General features: G+C 39.5%; 1 protein-coding gene across 1 annotated transcript in view; it reads right to left on the bottom strand.

The window, feature by feature from the left end:
* POU6F2 (POU class 6 homeobox 2) overlaps positions 1-19,809 on the bottom strand; it is a 253,430-nt gene that overhangs the window by 19,607 nt on the left and 214,014 nt on the right. The window contains exon 6 of the mRNA XM_013298398.3: positions 7,906-8,112. Within this exon, the coding sequence (XP_013153852.1) occupies positions 7,906-8,112 (207 nt within the window). The remainder of the gene's footprint in view (positions 1-7,905; positions 8,113-19,809) is intronic.

Genomic DNA, 19,809 nt, shown 5'->3' with positions numbered 1-19,809 from the left:
GCACAGTGACCTTAGGTGCAATAAAATATGCAAGGGATGTTTACTGTTGGTTTCTAACTCACTGCTTGTGAGGAAAAAGGGAGCAATGTGGTTGGAGAGGCTGAAGAGTCACCTTAAGGCCTGACCAGGGACTGAGGGAGGATTCCGTCTTTTAACTCCCTACATAATTTCCAGCACACCCCCTGTTTTACAGACATGACGGTTAAGCTGTAAATGTCCTGCTTAAAGAACAATGATAGTTATCTATGTTGTGAAATTGCATTAAAATACTCTCTCTCTTTCCATCCACTATAATTTCCACTCCAGAAATAGCCTTAAGGAGAGGCGACGATTAGATTATGAATTAGATTCTAGATGACAGAATCAATTTGAACTTGCAATAGCTGACTTTTCCCAATTTTGGACACGTACATGTGATATGAATTATATTTATGACTGTTGTGCATTTTCCATCCAAAGACAGAAGGAGGCACAGAAATTACAGAAGCAGTTGCTGTAAGTGCCATTCTGTGTAGGTGGATATAGTAGACACGTCGAGAATGATGACTGTATGCAACACTGATCAGTATCTGGCAGGAATACACATATGCACACTACAGCTAGAGGAATAAGATGAATATGAGAAGCATAAAGTGTAGCATAATATTTTATAAGAATAAACTGAGAAATGCAAAGGGCTTGATTCTTATTTCTTTTACATCAGTTTTACATGCTGCTGCCAACAGCAACAGTAGTATTGCTTGATAATTGCAGAGGCAAAGAATGAATTAGTTTTGTAAGACTAAATTTTGTTCTTAAATTATGCATGTAGGATATTCCTACGCCTGGAATGGTCAACAGCAGTCCTGTATTAAAGTCTTATGAGATCAGGGATGTTTCCTGCATCCAGAAAGTTACATGATGGTGATAGAGTAAGGAGGTATTTTGCATAAGGTAAGGAAAGAGAAAGAAACTAAGTGGAAATAAAGAACAAAGTTTTCAGAAGACATTGCCCTGTATCGTAAAAGAACTGCTACTGGTTTTACAGAGAGTTTGGACAAACAGCAAGGGCTAAATATGGACCTAATGGAAGGGAGAAGAAAGTAATGGGTTTAAATTGCAGTAAGGCAGGCTAGGGTCAGGCATCAGGAAGACCTTTCTAATGCTAAGGAGAGTGGCCTAGGTTGCCTAGGGATGTCAGGGAACCTCCATCACTGAAGGTTTTTAAGACCAGGTTAGACAAACATCTGTCAAGAATGATATAGGGACAGTTGATCCTGCCTAGGGGGAGGGGATGGACTGCATGACCTCTTCAGGTCCCTTCCAGTCCTATTTTTCTATGATTCAGTGAAAAGGAAATCTGAGAGACGAGGTAACACAACAAATTAGGGAAGACAGAGGTGAAAAAGACAAGCGTAACAAAAAGGGCAGAAGAAACGACACTAAGAGGAGTGGTACAAAAAGTAAGAAATACATTTTAAACAATCGCCTTTATGACACAAATAAAGATTTTCAATTTTATCTGATGCCAGCTAGTTCTTCCTGGAAAATATGGACATTAGCTCTAGTAAAGACTAAAGTCCATGGAAGGTGCTGGAAAATAAATAGGTTGATAAAAAAAGACATTTCAAAACACTTTGAAATGCCACGATAATGCCTTGCAGAAGTAGTAGTTTAAGTGTTTCATGCTTCCATTTCTCCTGTAAACGGAATTCTCTGCTCTGTGTGTGTTTCCCAAAATGTGCCATACATTATTTTTTGAGGAAGAGGGGCAGTGTGCTATGGTCACTGTATGATTTGAGAGCACCATGGCAGAGGAATTCTGTCTTGCACACAAACCTACTCATACTGCATGACCAGACGTGAGCTTCAAAAATGTTTTCTTAAACCTTCTAGCAAATGGAGAGATTAAGTTATGCATATCCGCATGCTTCATGCCAAATCACTTTCACAGGTAACTCTGCCAAAATGTTTCCCAAATATTGTACCCCATCACTCTAATTTAGATTAATCAACTAAGGGAATACATGAATCTGAATATGAAAGCTATTTGATACTTAGTAAGTATCTTTTCTCTCAGTATATAGTATAGTATATATAGCATAAACACTGCTTAGACTGACAGTATAGGTATGTTTGGAAACTAGATTAATAAAGCTTTTGGAGTTCACACAGGCTGTGCACAGAGCTCAAAAACGAAGATGACAGCAAAGAAGTGCTGGTGTGCTGTGGATATAACTGGGGGCAGGACTTTGACAGCATCTGCTGAAGTTCTCTCAAAGCCTTTCTGTGGTTTAAGAGCTATGTTCAAAGCATACACTGTAACTGAAGGTCTCTCAGCTCGCTGAATGAGGTAGAGGACACAGCTGGGCTTCTGTAGAAGATACATTTTTATATGCAAATTGGGTGTATCAGTCATTTTTGTGACCCCCATCAGGAACGATATAATGTCAATATTAAAGTAACAGACTTAAATGTGTAGGCAAACGCATAATTCAAAGGTAACAGCAACATTCCTACAGTGATGGGCGCTTTACTCTGTGTCTCAGCTCCTTAGAATGACACAAATAACGTAGTGGTATCTTCCTACTCCCAGTGGCGTGGTGCCCTTACACTGCTTTGAGATGCCCTACTCCTATGAGTGCAGATACCACAAAGAAAACTGCTCAGGAAGAGACATAAGGTACAAGTCAAGTGTTCATGCTGTGGCATGGAAAATCTGATGTAGTCCCTTGTACTAATAAATAGTCTGGTAATCCTGACTTTCCAAAAGCTAGTAAATTTATCCAGGGATCAAATGGAATTATGCAATGCTGATGGGTAAAGGAAAAGAGAAAGAAGTGAGAAAAATTGTCACCCTCATCACTGAAAGTCATACAAAAAGCAAAAGAAAAATAAAGTTGCATTGAGACAACACAGCTTAGTGGCTATATTCAAACAGTGAAAGAAGGGTGCTTTTCTCATAAAACAAGACAGCATCAAAGCAATAAGAGCACTGCAGAGAGAAAATGATTGAGAGCTGGTTAGATTTTAATGGGAGAGAATAACAAGGGATTGCATGGAGCAGTGATAATGAGATGATAGGGTGTATACAGTAGGTTGAGACTGCAGAAAGAAAATGTCTGGCATGAAATTTGGAAAGCAGATGTACAAGCATGACCACAGACCCATCTGAGAGCTATCTCTGTCTTTTCAACAGTTAATCTGGAGCATGATAGCCAATGACAATGAAGATGGGGAACTGACTACGTAAGAAAATTCTGCCTAGGAGCTTGTTTTATTGTGTTAGAGTTGGCAGAAGCTCAAAGCTGGTAGTGCTATAAGACACGATGAAATATGAAAAGTTCTGGCAGGCAGTGTAGATAAAACACGACTGGGGACAAGTGGGACTACAGGCCTGATTTAATGAACCTAAGATGTAGAAGAAAAGAGCCAGACAACAACAAGCAGAGAACCCACTTGATGAGGTACACCAGAGAACAATAGAAAGTGTAGAAGTTGCTTCGGTATGGGTAAGCAAATCGTTATGAAAACACCAATTATTAGGAAAGCTGTTTAAGGAATTCATAAGCAAGAATGTGTTTTGAGCCCTAGAGATCACTGGCAGCTGGATTCTTCTTACCAAATTTCACACACCTAAGAATTAATTGTCTATCCTAAAATAGCTATCCTAGCCCCCTCCCACATCAACAGAGACAACAGATACCTTGAGATACTTATTAGAGATTCAGCCTATTTAAAAATTATTTCAACAGCTTGAGTTGCCTGTTGGACATGCATATGTCTCCTTGTTTATGTCTCTTTGTCTCTACAGGAAATCTAGTTAACTACCTTCCACCACATACCTAATTGCTCTATGACTAAGCTGAGCAAGGTGAATCCTTTCCTAAATTTTGTAAGACTCCAATTTGTGGTTCAAGTTCTTCTGTCAGTTGTGTTGGTGTCAGCATGTGTTATTAAAGATATGAAAGATCACTTTAAAACAAGGTTTTCAAATCTGATAGCAAATAACAATGCTAACAAGTTGCTGCAACAAGCTCATCTGTTCTTGAAAAAAAATATGCATTTAGCCACAGAACCTGGATTTTGATGAAATCCCTCCTGAGAGGCATGGAGGAAGTGCAAAGTTAAGGTTACAAGGTACTCTTCTATTATGAGACATAAACAGCTTAAAAAGGCAAGAAAGATAAAATTACGGGATAAATCATCCTTTTTCAAGAAAGGAGACTACAAGCAGGGATCAAAGAGTTTATACCAAATTTCTGAATGGTTTTAGGAAGCAGCAGGAAAAGATGGTGGACAGTGGTGAAGCTGAATCAGCAGGAAGAACACATGAATTCATGGAGTTATTTCAGAATACCATGAACAACTTACAGATCCTGTTTACAACATGCCAGGGGACCTCTATGACAGATGAAATTCAGCGTTGATATGTGCAAAGTGGTTCACATTAAAAGGAATCATTTTAGTGACTTAATCAGGGAATCAAAGGCGTATCACAGTGGATACATCTGCTTATTGAAAAAGCTGCTCAATGAGCAAAGATAGAAAAAACAGGATGTTAGGCTGTATTGAGATAAAGACAGAAAATATAATATTATGTAAAACAGTGATGCATCCTCTCTATGATCATGGCATTCTGTTCTGGTCATAAAATCTCAAAGAGATTAGTGTTGAAATTGAAATGGTTGGGAGATGCGCAGTAACATTTATTAAAGGCAAAGAAAAACTTCTTTATGAACAGAGATAAAAAGAACACAGACTACCACAGGAGTGCAAACAGCTGCCTGCTTTAGAAAGCCACTACGATTTCTAGGAGAATTCTCAGTGTGCACATAGATGCTGCTACTTAGATTTTAGCAAAATCTTGGAAAACAGTGAAAACACTGAAGCTTTAATTACTCAGTGAAATGTAAAGAGGAACAATCCCTACTGTGGGCAGTTTAAGAAACATGAATCAGAAACATCTATTTGTTCTTAAAAAAAAGAGGAATATGATTAAAATGGAGTAGCTTGTGTACATTAAAAAGCAACTTATTTACAACACAGTAGTGCTTTAAACTACATGTAAGTAAACTATGAACTCATTTCCATGAGACATTGAGGCTTTAGTCTGTCAAGTTTGAAAAAGCTGTATGAATAAATAACACATGTAGTCTACCTAAGTAAAGCTGACTAAAAACAGTATCTGAGGCATTTAAGTCTTCAAGCAAAAAGTAAGCACTAGCATGCATTACTTAGCAGCTGAAACAGGCTACACAGGTTCAACTGCTGTGACTCAGCTAACAGGCAGCAGCTTACTATCATCGCTTGCAGTCACCTCTCCTTCTCCTGCAGTACTTAGTTTCCAAGTGACAAGTTGAAAGCTAAACTAGGATCATCTGCAACTGCAACATTTTACTACATTATTTATTTCCTCATTTACTTCTTCGTGACAGTCTCAAAACTTTTCCCAAACTTGTCTTGTGCTCTTCATTCCCCCTTCTGAAGATTCTTTCATCAAGTTACAAGACACCAGATGTTGAGTGAGTGACACCATTTTCAAAAATATTTGAAATTCCTGCTAAGCCCTCCAAGTCTGAGCACTTGGTTCTTCCAAAAAAAAGGTTTTAAATGCATGACTGAATATGTTATCTTTAGCCAGACACTACAGTTTGGCTAAGTCTTTACCTGGGCAATAAGACAAATTTAGGATCTCCTTATCCTTTGGGTAATTTATTTACTTTTCAAATGATATGGCAGTTTGTATAGTACTAGCTCAATTGCTTTTGACTGTCCATCAGCGTTATTCCTATGAGGAATCTGGCTCTCATAGGTCTTTTTTGCTCCCGCTGAAATCAATGGCAAAATTTCCTCTGACTTCCCTCAGTAAAAGCAGAAGAGCCAGTAGAGGGAGCACAAATACATAGAAATAATTTCCTGCGATTCCTATAAAAATTATGTGTACTACTTTTTCGTATAGCATTTGCACTACTTGTGCCCCTCCAAATCAAAACCACTGTCTTGATCAGGCTCCAACAGGTGTAGGTGAGGAGGCGCCGTGATGTTTGGTGGCCCTTCCTGCACCTTCCGTGACCTCAGGGCTCTGTGTGACAGGCACAGGCTGGACTCTGCAAAGCTGATCTTGGCAAAATAATGTTTTCTCCCTACGTAGCACCGCTGGGCAGGCCAGCATAATATGGGGCACATCTTTGGCTCTTGGACCTAGCCAGAGCTCTGCTGACCGACAGCCTCTGCCAGCTGATCATTGCACATGACCACAAAGGTTGGGTGAACCAGTACACTACAACACGAGATGGCTAAACAGTGACTTTCCACCGTAAAAAACCCTGCTCATTCTGCACTCTTCAGCCACAGTGCATGCCTTTACATAAGCCCAGTGCCACTAGCTGTGCAGAGAAAGGTCGCACCTCTGTCCCTTCTCTACCCACTGATACTGCTGGTAGATGTTGCCTGGAAAAGGTTGCTTTGCTACAGGAATCAGAAGGCATGGCGCTCTGCAGGTGAAGAGGTCTCAGGGAATAATGCAGGACCTCTATCCTCATCTTTACTTCTACGTTTCTCAGTTTCAGATGGAATGCCAGGATTGTTATGCTTTTCAAGAGTTTCTCCCATAAAGGAGGGAAAGATGTAATTTCTTCAGAGGAAATTAATTCAGGGGACTCAAAAAGAAACATCTCACCTCACACTCCACCCCAGAAAATCTACTGTAAACTGCTGAGTCTCTTATTCCATTGTCTGGCTTTCCCATGCTGGAGAACACAGAGCCTACTCTCCCATCCCTCCCGGTTTGTTTGAAACCACGTACATGCAACAACTGCAAAAGCACTTGTCAGTAGTAGAAGTCTGGTCCCATTAAAAAAAACAGAATTAGATAAATGACAAGTGCTTTGGCAAATGCCTGTGCTAGATACTACAGAGGATAGGAAAAAAGAGTATGTAACCACTTGGATGTGAAACATCTTCAAAACAAACAAAAAACTCATCTTACAGATCCAATGGCTTTCTACTACTAAATTTAAGGGTGGGGGGGGTGGGGTGGCTGGAGGGGGTGGGGAGAAGGAAAAAATCATCAGTTTGGAATTCAGAGGGGCCAGGGATTTCCAGAAACATACAAAAGGCTGACACCTGTGACTGGAAGTGTAGGCAGGACTACCAAACAAGCACTCCCAGCAATAGGAATGCTAAGCCGAACATTTAAGTGAGTGACACCTTTGTAAGTACCTTTTTGGTAATCACATTTCACGTCTTTTCCATCCTCAATTTCCTCTCTTTCAGAGAAAAAAAGGTGGCTCTACAGATGCAGACAAAATTAATGAATTTGACTTTAGAGTACTCAAAAAAGAACTACAAAAATCTTTTTGGAGCTCGGTGAAGTTGCTGCACCCATCCTGAAGTCTGTCAGCCACCTGGTGCCTTACACTGAGTAATAATTTCCCTAAAATACTTTCTGTCTATGCAGATATGCAGAATCACATCCATTTTTCTAGTGAAGACTAGTATGTTTTACATTTTTCTTTCTTTTCTCCACACGTTCCAAAACATTTCAAGGCCCTGTCTACTTGCTGACCACTAACCAAGGAACTTCATAGGCCAGACAGGCCGCCTCTGTCTCATATTCCTACTGCGCTTTCACTGCAGGGAATTTCTCAGTTGGCCCTATATTGACCTTTAAAATAATAAAAAAAATGAATAACTGGTTAACCTCTGAATATATCAATAAATTATATAAGAATACATGATATAATGACTCCACATATAATACACACTAATATACTATGTATGATTGAATTCATCTGTTGTTATCAAAAAAGATAAAGATGTGGGAGGCTTTAGAAAAGCCACAAGAGAGTCCGTGAGGAGCAGAAGATTTCTGTGCATCTGTTTTGATTCCTCAAAACATCATTCAGGCTGCAGACACCTTACCTGCTGGCCTGGTTTGAGCGGCGATAGTGTTATTCCCTGGGTATTGATCACTGGCAGTATCTGGTTGCCGATGACGGTAGCGATGATCTGACCCTGGGCGTTGGTCAGTAACTGTGGAGTTATTGGCTGTACCTGAAGTCCCTGAGCTCCACCTGCTGCCTGGCTGGAGGGGACTGGATTAGGCATCAGTGGGATTGTTCCAATAATCTGGAAGAAATTACATATAAAAGGAAAATGCGCACACGCCGTGTATACTCGCTACACATAATTACTTATTTTATGCATGTTAAATCAAACTTAGGTGAAATAAGCACAGAGGGACAGATAGGATGGGCTGAAGGTGGGAAACAACCGTTTCTTCATGGTGTGAAGTGTTCCTTCACACTCACTTCTTGCATCACATATCACCTGCATGTTTTACCACTGTCCACTGTCATGTCCCACAAATCTGCCGTGGCTGAGAGTGTATGAACCAAATGCTGGGCCATGCTCTGGCCCCTGGGTGATGCTTTGTTCTCACCTCTCATTTGAACACAGAGTGAAACAGATGCAAATATCAGCCTGTTTGTCTTTCTTTCTACAACTCATCTGTACGATGTTACTAACTATGAACTGAGGTGTTTATGTAATTTTCCTTGATTTACTGATACCTAGTACGCTAGGCAACCTCCTGTTAGTCCCATGTGATCTCAGAGAGGCACAAAGAGATACTGGTGCCTTTCGGGCCACTGCTTATTAAGATACGTTCATAAAAATGCAGCTTCTTTTGGATGACAACTAAGTAGTGCAACACAACGGGAGGGCTGGTGTTAGATAAAACATTTTAGCTAACATTTCTGGGGCAAGTACTTGCAGAAAGAGACACTTGTGACATCTCAGACTTGAGAATCAGTGATTTCCTAAAATGTGAATGTGCCTGTAAAACTAATATGAGGATGAGATGTCAAACAGATGCTGTAAGAAAGCTTGTCAGTCAATAAGCTGCTAGGTTGAAGAAAGTTATGTTGTCAGAATACACTTTTTACAAGTATTAGAGCACCTGAAACAAACTTCTGATAAAACTTGGGAATAAAACTGAACTTTTTTTTTTCTTTGCAAACAACAACAAATGAAGCTAGATGCATAGGATTATTGCAACAGGAAAAGTAAAAAAAAAGAAGAAAAAATCCCACAATCAAAACCAAAACACATCTCTCTTTCCTTCACCACATATCTGGGATAACTGACTTTATCATAGGCCCCCAGAAAACATCTAACCCATTGTAAGGTTTCCAGTGTTCCCTCTCCAGAAGCTTTGCTTCCTCCTCTTTACCCTTAACACCCACCGCACCACATGTCCTTTTTGTCCCCCACCAGTATGACCCCAGCTGCCTGTGTCTGTTATCACATACATTGACTAGTGTAGACCTACTTGGCTGCTGAGAAATACAGTGGATCATGGCTAGGTTCTCCCTCTTTTTCCTCAGTGGGGACAGTAACAGGGTAGCTTTCCTCAGTCTTATCCGCTGATTCTCATTCCATTTAGGAGCTTAATAATCTTTTTAGTTCTCTATTTCTGCCAATTTTTGTTAAAACTGGTCAGCCACATCAGTGGCTTTGTGGGCAGGCCACTAAGTTACTTTCTGAGAGTGCAGACCTAGAGGAACAACTCCCAGTTCTCTTGCTAAAGATGTAACAAGGATATGCATATGAACTGCGCTGTGAAGTGTAACAGGGATCTGTGAAGATCTCTGCTTATTCAACTCACCACAGGTGATACAGAACCACCCCAGAAAATCCATCCTCAAGAAAGATCAGTATCAATCTTGGAGAGCATGCCATGATATCCAACTAACCCAAGCACAGCTGGAGGGGCAGGCCGCTCCCACCAGAGGATCACCCTCTCCCCTCTGTTATTAGGCTAAACTACGACTCAATCAAGCAACAACATGCTAACGAGTGACCGCTCCTGCAGCGGTCACAGCCCAGTGGTGCGCTCCAGGCAGGCGCAGCTGTGAGGTGCAACGCCGCAGCTTCAGCTGACTCCTTGGGTGAAGAGAATGCACCCGGTTACCTGCGGCAGCTCAGCCAACGTGCGGTACGTGCCAAAACCATCAATTTACCAAACTTTCCCAGGTAAAAGAAGTTTGGAAGGGAAGACCAGAGAACCATAAAGAAAGGCTGGACAGCTGTCCTGTGGGAGGACCTGGTAAAATGGCAAGCCCCGGTACTAAGCTGTATTGTAAGAGCTGCATATATCAGAACCGTTCAAAACGTTGTAAAGATATAATTCAAGTTCTCCTTAATGCATTACTAAAAGGTAGACAGATCAATAAAGATTATTACCCCCATTTTACAGAGCATGACTGAAGCACGATGGAGCACATTCAGACAGAGGTTGTGAGTTAGCCTTCCAAACTGGAATTTCCTGGGAGTTTCTCTCTGCAGATCACAGTACTTTTATTATTATTTTTAAGGTGTCCCTAGCTGAACTGCAGCTGCTTTACTGTTCATGTGAGAATACAGCTCGTCACCGAGGAGGGAGGCATTCAGTTACATCATTATCAGATTTCAGAATGTTTTCTAAAATCTGACTTCCAGTGTGAATTAAATACAACTTTCATGCAGTGCAACATGTAAATTTCACCCAGTTTTTGGTGACCTAAAATATTGATGGGTCACAAATAAATTATTTCACTTTGAACATATCTCACCAAGCACAAGGGATAGTCTGTCTTAATTTTATCAGCAGAAACATAGCAAAGGCCTCTCCTTCCTTTGCCATGTCAGTAAAGGACGTGACCTTGGAGTGTCATTACTCCAATGTAACTTTAACTATCAAGGTCCTAATTCCAGCAAAGCAAAAAATGCTGCGCTGGTGTTATCAGTAATAGAAATGTTTGCATTCACATTTAAAATGCATTTCTTGGACTGCAGTTGGACATTTTATAGAATGACAGTGCTGAAGTGGACAGTTTGTAAGGTCAGAAGCAGAAGGCTATCTATATGTATTAATGTGTGTCACACATCGTTCTGTACATGGCGTGCTGTACATGCACACAGTCAGGAATGGAGCAGGGAAAACTCAGCTGGGAGAGGTGTTTCAGAAGGACAAATGAACAAATGACCTCAGGGGTGTTACCATAGGAGCCAAGGGTAAATCTGAATGGGAAAGTTTTCCCACTTTCTGAAACTTACTGAGATGTTAAGATTTTTTTTACACTTTATACCAAAATCAAGTAATATCTTGTCTGGTTTAAAAAGAGACATCCACCTGTTTCTAGTTAACCAACAGGGCTATTCTTTATGGCATGCATCTCTGATATGGCTAAACCCAGATTCAAGCTTCCCCTTTCAAGTTCCCCCTTCTCCAAGTACCGTCTCCTAAATATTCTAACCGCTGTCTCACTCATTCACACACAAGGAGGAGTACTGGAACTGGATCCCCTCTTCAAACCCTGTATGACTGTCCTGATGCCAAGCCAGATCCCTCTTCCTCTAATTTTGGTATGAAAATTCTCCCTGGGCCTTGCTAATGTGTCCTATTAAAGTATCATAAAAGCTGGTGCTTTATGAAGACAATTTATGGTTTTGATACATTGGCATTTTCTCAAGAAATAAAACAAGACCATGCCATGGGCTTGGGACACTGGTGTACCACAGTACAGACTACTTAATTTCCAGGGATTTCCCTAGTGAGGAGGCATTGCTCCTTTCTAGCAAATGCTGCTATTTCAGATTATATTAAAGGACAGTTCAGGAATAGCATGTGACAGGGGCTTATTCCACAAGGTACTTCAAGAATCACACAACCACAGAATGGTTTGCGTTGGAAAGGACCTTTTAAAAATCATCTAGTCCACCCCCCCTGCCACGGGCAGGGACATCTTTCACTAGACCAGGTTGCTCAAAGCCCTGTCCAACCTGGTTTTGAGCACTTCCAGGGATGGGGCATCCACAGCTTCTCTGAGACAGCAGAAGAGGCTTCTTACTCTGTCAATGTTTGGACTCAAATTCACAAACAATCCCACCTGTCAAACACATTGTGGGGAAAACCAACATTTCTCTCAAAGTCCTCACGCTACAAGTATGTAATTTTAATAGATTTGGGTTCTTTTTTGACTATGCACATGACTTTCACGATTCCTTCTATACTTCGTACAACTGAAAGCAAGCACTAACTGTTCACAAAGGAGTTGCAAAACAGGTGTCATATGCAAAACAACAAACAGACAGTTTTGAAAGTCCAAGGGTTAAATCAAGGGACCCCCTTGTAAATGCTCCATGACCTCTAAGGGAGTCAGGCACAGTAAGCTGCAGAGCACAACTGGTTAAAATAAATGACACCTGGTTGTATCTGTCTGAGGTACAGGTTCCAGATGTAGGCACAAGATGTAGCGCAGATGTGACACTGGAAATTGTACCAAGATGTTTAATGTAAATTCAGACCTCAGCTTTTTTACAGAGACAGGGCTTTGGCCTACCTCGAATTAAAATATCAAGACTGTTAATTCTGGCCCTGTTCAAACGGCAGTGTTTCCAGGAGCCTTGATAGTGTCAGATTGTCATTGCTTCCTGATGTTGACTAAATTTAAAAAAAAAAAATTATTTTTTTCTAACTTTAAAGGAAATTCAGAGTGATTTTTAAATGCATCTGAATATTTTCCATTGATTAATCTGTTGGTGTTGTTTTAGCATCCTAGGATTTCAAGATATCTGAGATTAGGGATCTCAGATCTTACAACCCGAATCTGCCATTGCCAAGACAACTTCTGTGATTAAGTGTTCTTTATATGAAATAAAGTTGTAAGGCTTAGCTTGCACGTGAAGTTAATTTGTTGACCTGCTCCTACCTACCATCTGTGGGCTCAGTGGTCTTTGCCTACATAGTCCTGCAAATTGTAAATCCATCTGCAATGAAAGAATAAGCACACAATTAAAGTGAAGGTAAAATCCCAAGCAATGGAGCTGACCATGGAGGGGAAAAATCCCAAACCCTCAGCACATCAATATTGTGAGTGTTCTCCCAAGTGGCAGGGTAACATCCCAGCACTGATAAACAGAAGTGCTAGTCACTATTGTACTGTTAAACAGATTCTGGTCCCTTGTCTTGCTCAGTAAAGGTTTCTTCTTAGAAACGAAATGAAAATGTCTGATCTTAAACAACTGATCCTTAAGAAAGAATAATGTTAAAAAAATGCATTCTCATCCTTTCTTGACTGACAACACATCTTGATATTTAATTGCCTTTGTGGATTACTTCACCGTAACTCACAGGATGAAGCTGCTGGCAGAAGCTGAGAGACTGTTCAGAACTTCTGGGGATAAATGTCTAATTGTAACCTTGTTTGTGCTGCAGTTATAAAACCAGATTTTGCATAACCGCATGAAGGACTAATTGCTGATTTCCCAGCAGTGAGTCCTTCCACGTGGCTCTGAATAAACCAATTGTGTTTTGACATTAGATGAAGTTACTACGATACCCTAAAATGAAGCATACAACTGGTTTTTGTTAAGTTCTTCTCATCAGAAACAGGGATGCTGCCTTGCTTCATTGCTTTCCTAGCACAACCAAAGGAATATTACAAACTGTAGCCAAATGGATGGTTCACTAACTGCCTGTTTCTGCTGTGAAAAGGCTAAGACTACACTAAGTTGTTTCCACTGTTAGCCAGGGATGACATAAAGCAAACAGCTTTATTTCATCTGAACAAAGCCTTTAACTATAAAAAGGAAATGTTAAGGTTTTTCAGTAATATCATCAAAATGAACGTACGTCTCATTTTATCAGTGTTGCAGCCCTTTAAATATTGAAGGTTAATTATTCAGTTTTGGACAACAGAAGAACAATATAAAAATAAAACAGAGAAGCAGGGAGAAAGTAAAAGAAGCAACAGAAAAACTGTTGAGTAAAATGAGACAAATCACGATATATGCATCAGCTATTTTACCATCTTAAACTGAACAGAATGCATGGAAGTCTTACTCTTATGTAGCCAGTCAACAAACCACTATTTGAGTGAATGTTTGCCGATTTAAATATGCTTCACTCATCTTCATTTTCTAGTCCTCAGAATATAAGATGAAATAAAAGCTCACTGTGGCTTCTGTTGTATGATGCTGGTACGTTTAAACTTTTTTTCCAGGTTTACAGGGCCAAAAGCTAATTTAACCCCAGAAATCATACCACCTACAGTACACAGGACAGTGCTTATGGTTTCTACAGTTTTGCAAATCTCCCTGAGAAGCTGCTTCTGTTTACAGATATGTACCTTCTTGTAAGAGTGGATCAGCATGAGTTACTTTAAGGAGATCATCTACGGAGAAAATGACTGAGGAAAGGATAGAATAATGAGAATCTGCTCAGGATTTTTATCCTCTGTGCAGCTGCCCCTTTCATAATCACACATATATACACACACACTACCTATATAAATTATAAACTCAGAGACATATTTTTATATATATATACGATTTATTATCTACCAATATCAATAAACCCAGCTATTTATATACACTATACTATATATACTACCATCTGCACACTGAAAAACTGGAAGCATGAATACAAGCTCCATTGGCAGACTACTTCTGAAAGAAATGCCACTCCATCTCATTCTCTGCAGTAACAACAATATAATTGAACTCAAGACAGGATGAGGCTAAGGCTGCCTGTGTCTTGCAAAGTAAAAGCATTATTAATTTATGCAAAGGTTGCAAGTTTCCTTTGTTGCACTATATTTCTTGAGGAGAACTCAAAAAAAGGGCACAATGAAATGCTATTATGAGAACAAGGCATCAAACAGTGATACTAGAAATAGGCATCTAAAAAATTATATTTGCGAGTCCCCATTTCATGTAAGGAATTATAATTTTCAAGGTAAAGTATTGTTCATATATCATACAAAATATTGGATGATATATTGTTTGTAAACATCACAATGGAACATTGAGTCTGACATTCTGCCTGACTTTTTTTTTTTGCTTTATTTTTTAAAAAATAATGTTTGTATACTAACATCAAACTATACAGGACTTTATTTGTCATCACTCTAGGACTTATGTGGTGAAATCTTTCTCAAGCAAATACTGTTATGTTCTCTTAGCAGGGGCGTGTATACAGTCAGAAAAAGAATGTCTCTTTTATCAAACACCCTGAATAACACAACATAACGTATTCTCATTAGAAAAATCGAAAGATATAAAATTACCAAAATAAAGATTAAAATTATATTGAGGGTCTACTGAGTTGTTCTTTCTAAGCAACCTACTTATCAGATTTAGTTTCCTTTTAAAATCAAGAATTAAGTCAGGCACAAGGACCCTTGGAGGTCACAGTTTCCCAAGTTGAGCAAAACAACTGTTGATTTTAATTAGATTTATAGGTCCTGACCATTTCTGAAAGTCAGCTAGCTAGATTCTTATGAAAGTGTCCATTATTTAAAATTATTTGATGGATTACTTTATATAAAGTATTTTAGCAATATTTTTGTTTGTTACGACAAAAGATCCATGATACTGTTATGACAAAACATCCACTATTGTAACAGAATTGTTATGACAAAAGAGCCATAATTTGTAATAATGTTTGACAATCACAAACAGAAGTCCCAACTTACTGTTTCTAGCATTTGACTGTCTCCCAAACCACAAACAGCTTTCCTGATTGCTGTGCACATCCTTGTAGGGTGTATACAAGCAAATACACTTTTGTATGTGTGGTTTTGGTAACTTTTTTCCTGTAAACACTCTTGAGAACACAAAGTAATGGTATTTGTTTTCTCAGGAAGTAAATACAAAGCAACCGTTCCACCAGCATGAATTTCTAGATTCAATGACAATGAAAATATGTTGGTAAATATTTATTCAGCTCTACTTCCTCTTCACACATGCTGAGATTTTCATAGTTGCCTACAGAAGTATCATTGCTACTCGGCTTCTCTGATACTTGACTAAGTATCAAGAATCTCAGAGACAAGAAACCCCTGTTCTGAAATAAAATTTCCCAACCTCTGCAAACTTTATATATGTGCTGCATCTGCAAACCCTACCAATACGTTGTGTCTTTAGATTACAAACCATTTAGAACAAGGATTGGTTTTTTTGGGCATTAACAGAATGTAAATATTTACTGCTACTTCTCCCTCAGCATAAAGACTGGACTTGCTTTCAGCCATATCAGAATTTAACATACTGGACATTCAGCAGAAGAAAACGTAGGCATCCCTACGCTTTGCAATACTTGCCATGCTGGGCCATTCAAGGCTAGCTTAGGAAACAAATTGCACTTTCTCAGCAAGCCTAATTAGGCCAAGCATGGTGCGTGCTGCCAATGTGATTAGGTTGCTTCCGTGCTATGGTGATATTATTGGCTTGTTTGGAACCAGCTTTGCTACTTGGTGTTGTATTGCAGTGTACCAGCCTACTACAGAGATGCTATCTAGAGGCTGGGAGCCAGAATGAGGCAGGGTTTAGTAATTGCTCTTTGATCCTGTGGTTTTTAAATATGAGCTGCTATTGAGATGTAATCTTGCATAGATATGAACAAGATAATGTTCTCTAGTGCCACAACAGTTCTCACTGAAATAGTGCAGTTTTAATTTTTCAAGTTGTAATACTACTGTTTTAGAAAAGGGATGTTGCACACTACTGTCGACAGGGTGAACACGAGAATTTCTTGTGCTCTATTTTTGTTTCTTTCTCTTGGTTACTCCTTTCAACTTGTTTTGCATAGACAAGAAGCTCGATTAAGGAGATAGCATGCTCCTAACTGCCTTTGGTAGGCAGTTACTGCTGTCACTGCTTTATCTTGTGGTGCCAATCCTGTGAAAGTTATTCCACCAGAACTATTATGGTCTTGCAGATGTATGTTAAATTTGGGATCCTCAAAGAGTTATTTTTCTTTTCAATTTTCATTGATGAAATTTCCTGAGGAAACACAAGTGCATTCTGGGCAAATGATATTTTATTCTAGCCTTGTCTGTTTAGAATATCAATATATGTTTTCTCGGACACTTCTCCATGATAAACTGGACTGAAATCATTAGCCATCAAATAACCTTCAGATGCAATCTTTAGGACCACAGTTCTTTAATTAGGTTACAGGTCAAAGAATTTCTAGGCCATCAATATATTCTTGAATAATCCACTCTTATCTTCTCACTATCAAATTACATACACTATATAAATTATTTACCAGAGATCACCAGATCTCTCAGTCTGTAACTCCTAAAGGTGAAATTAATTAGGCATGCTGATTCATTCAATCATTTCAGGTTTAGCCAAAACTCATTACAAGAAGGCTAACAGATATTGCAATCAATCAGCAGCAATGATAACTCAACATTGTTGTTATACAACCATATTTCCCCAAGTACTGTTACAAATCTTGAGCTTGCTGCCCAGGTGCAAGGACTGTGGATGACACAGTAGCTGTCTGTCAACGCTGTGCAACAAGATTCTTTTAAATACCAAATCATGCCCTACTTCAGCTGATGTTTCTACAAGTTTAGATGATCCGGACTTCAGTTCAATAAAAGATAAAACTGTTGGTCTTCTTGATTATTGTAACTTTTAACATGATAATCTACAAAAGATCGAGGCAAGGCTGAGGTGAGTAACTGTGCAAACCTTTGCACCTGGCCAGACAAATGTACTACTGAAACACTTTCAAGTTTTACAGTGCATGCATTTCTTCAACAAGCAATTTTCAGACTAAGAACGAACCACAGTGCTAATCACCAGTATGACTATGGTGGAACAAACCATTCTGGATTACCTCCCTACTGTGTATCATCACTATGGAAACCAATATTCCAGCCTTTAAAGTGGAATTTCGTTATAATGCACCACAATTATGTGGATGGTCAGGACAAGAAATAAAAATTCATTTCACTGAAAGGAGGTGGGAAAATTTAGATGGGTCATATGCAAGTTCTAGGATGGAAAATGGTTGTGATTGGAAGTTTCTGGATCTGAATCTTTAGGGGGAAAAACCCTCCTGAGGTCAAATATAACTTCCTCTTGTCACACAATTATCAGAGAGTTGATTTCACTACCAACACATCTTTGAAAATTTGCCAACCAAATAAGCCAGACTTAGTCCTTCTTACATTGTGAAATTTGGTATGGCTGCTGGTTCACCACGCTGCTCTGCCAATCAGTTCATCTTTGGAAACTCACTAAAATTCTAGTCCTCCATTCAATTATCTGTAATATGTTCATATAAATACTTTTATCTCCCTGCCAGTACTTCTATGTACCTTAAGTAATTTCAGTCAGGCTACCTTAGAGTTATCAAGAAAAGATACCATATAAAGGTAGAGGGGTTTTATGTCAAAGGTGGATACATACCTCACTGAAAGTACCCTCAGCTGGTTCTGTTCTTCACTGTTAGTAGCAGGAGCGTATACTTCAACTGCTTGAAAGTGCAATGGCTTAAGTATCTCCCATTATCAAATGCATCATTAATCCATTTCACCTGAGCTGACAGATAGAAGGGAAGGAAAGGGGTTCTACTCACATCTTCACAGCTTGACTTAAATTTCCACTGTGACTACCACCCCGTACAAATCACGGTTATAATAGTAAGTTCTGTAAAACTGATACTTAGTATATGTGATGGTACCTACCGCCAATGGCCGGTCCTAGCATCTCTCTCAGGATAAAACACTCTCCTGATGCAATGGCACTTAACTCAGGAGGTAGCTGTCTGTGGGTTTGGAGATGAATATCCAGAATTCAGTCACTGGTCCACTTCCATTGGCTAAAATACACTTGTTTGTGGTAGTCTATATACAGATTTGAGTCCCTCTCAAGGCTATGAATTTATGTTTGTACATTCAATATGTTCCTAATGAAACAAATATTCCAAAAATGACAGTTTAACTAAATTATTCTATAATTTGGGGAAGATATAGCAAGATACTGCATTTTATGAACCTGCGGGGAGAACACGCACCTTGATTATCCATTTCATTCAGGGCTGGTCCATAAGTTTGCTTAAGGAAGAGTTAAATAACTATGATTTTCTTATTAAAAGCAACAGTGTACCTGAGGTAACCCCATCTCCAGCACCTGCACTGCTGCTGTACTGAAGCAACATGTTCCTCATACAGACAGGCATACCGGAATTTCTCTTTATGTATTTTGATATGAATTTGAACTATTTCATCTTGCTCTTCTGCTGGTAGCAGAGCCCATTTCCTTGAGGCCAGGTCTGTGGAAGATGGAGGATCACAGACACTTTGTACATTTTCTGTCCTTGCATGTTATCTCTGTATCAGTCCTAAAAAGATGTCCTTTTCAGCTGTGACCTGCAGAGGACCAAAGGTGAGGGGCTCCTCTACCTTCTCAAGTCTAGAGGAGAGGGAGGATAAGGGCAAAGATTAGCTCTTTCCAGGATCTCTTCTCTGTCTGTGTATTTATCACTTGCCTTACGCTTACATTTTAAGTTATTTCGGGCAAGCCATCAGGTTTTTTTCCTATGTTAGAACCAGGCCTTAGCACAGTAGTCCAGTCATGACTGTGGTGGTGCTACGTTATATTACAGAACTAAGGGGGTGCAACTCAACCTTCATCAGTACCGCTACACTCCCAGTACAAAAGGAAAAAATAAGTTACGGTCATTTTATACAGAGGATAATGTTTAAGAATGTGGCTACAAGCTGGGGAAAGAAATGATATAATAATGCTAGAAGAGGCCCTTATGCTTACAGTCCCAAGTATGGAGGACGTCGCTCACAGTTACAGCTGAAGTCTTTCTCTTCTCTTGTTACCGCAGATGTTCCTCCCCAGGAACATGCAGAGCACTTCCATAGCTCAGCTCTTCCAGTCCACACTGACAATCATAGAATCATTCAGGTTGGAAAAGTCCTTTAAGATTGTCAAGTCCGACCGTAAACCTAATGCTGCCAAGTCCACAAG

The sequence above is a fragment of the Falco peregrinus genome, chromosome 5, assembly GCF_023634155.1.
Source record: "Falco peregrinus isolate bFalPer1 chromosome 5, bFalPer1.pri, whole genome shotgun sequence".
Taxonomy (NCBI): Eukaryota; Metazoa; Chordata; class Aves; order Falconiformes; family Falconidae; genus Falco; species Falco peregrinus.
This window is presented reverse-complemented; position numbering and strand designations above follow the sequence as displayed.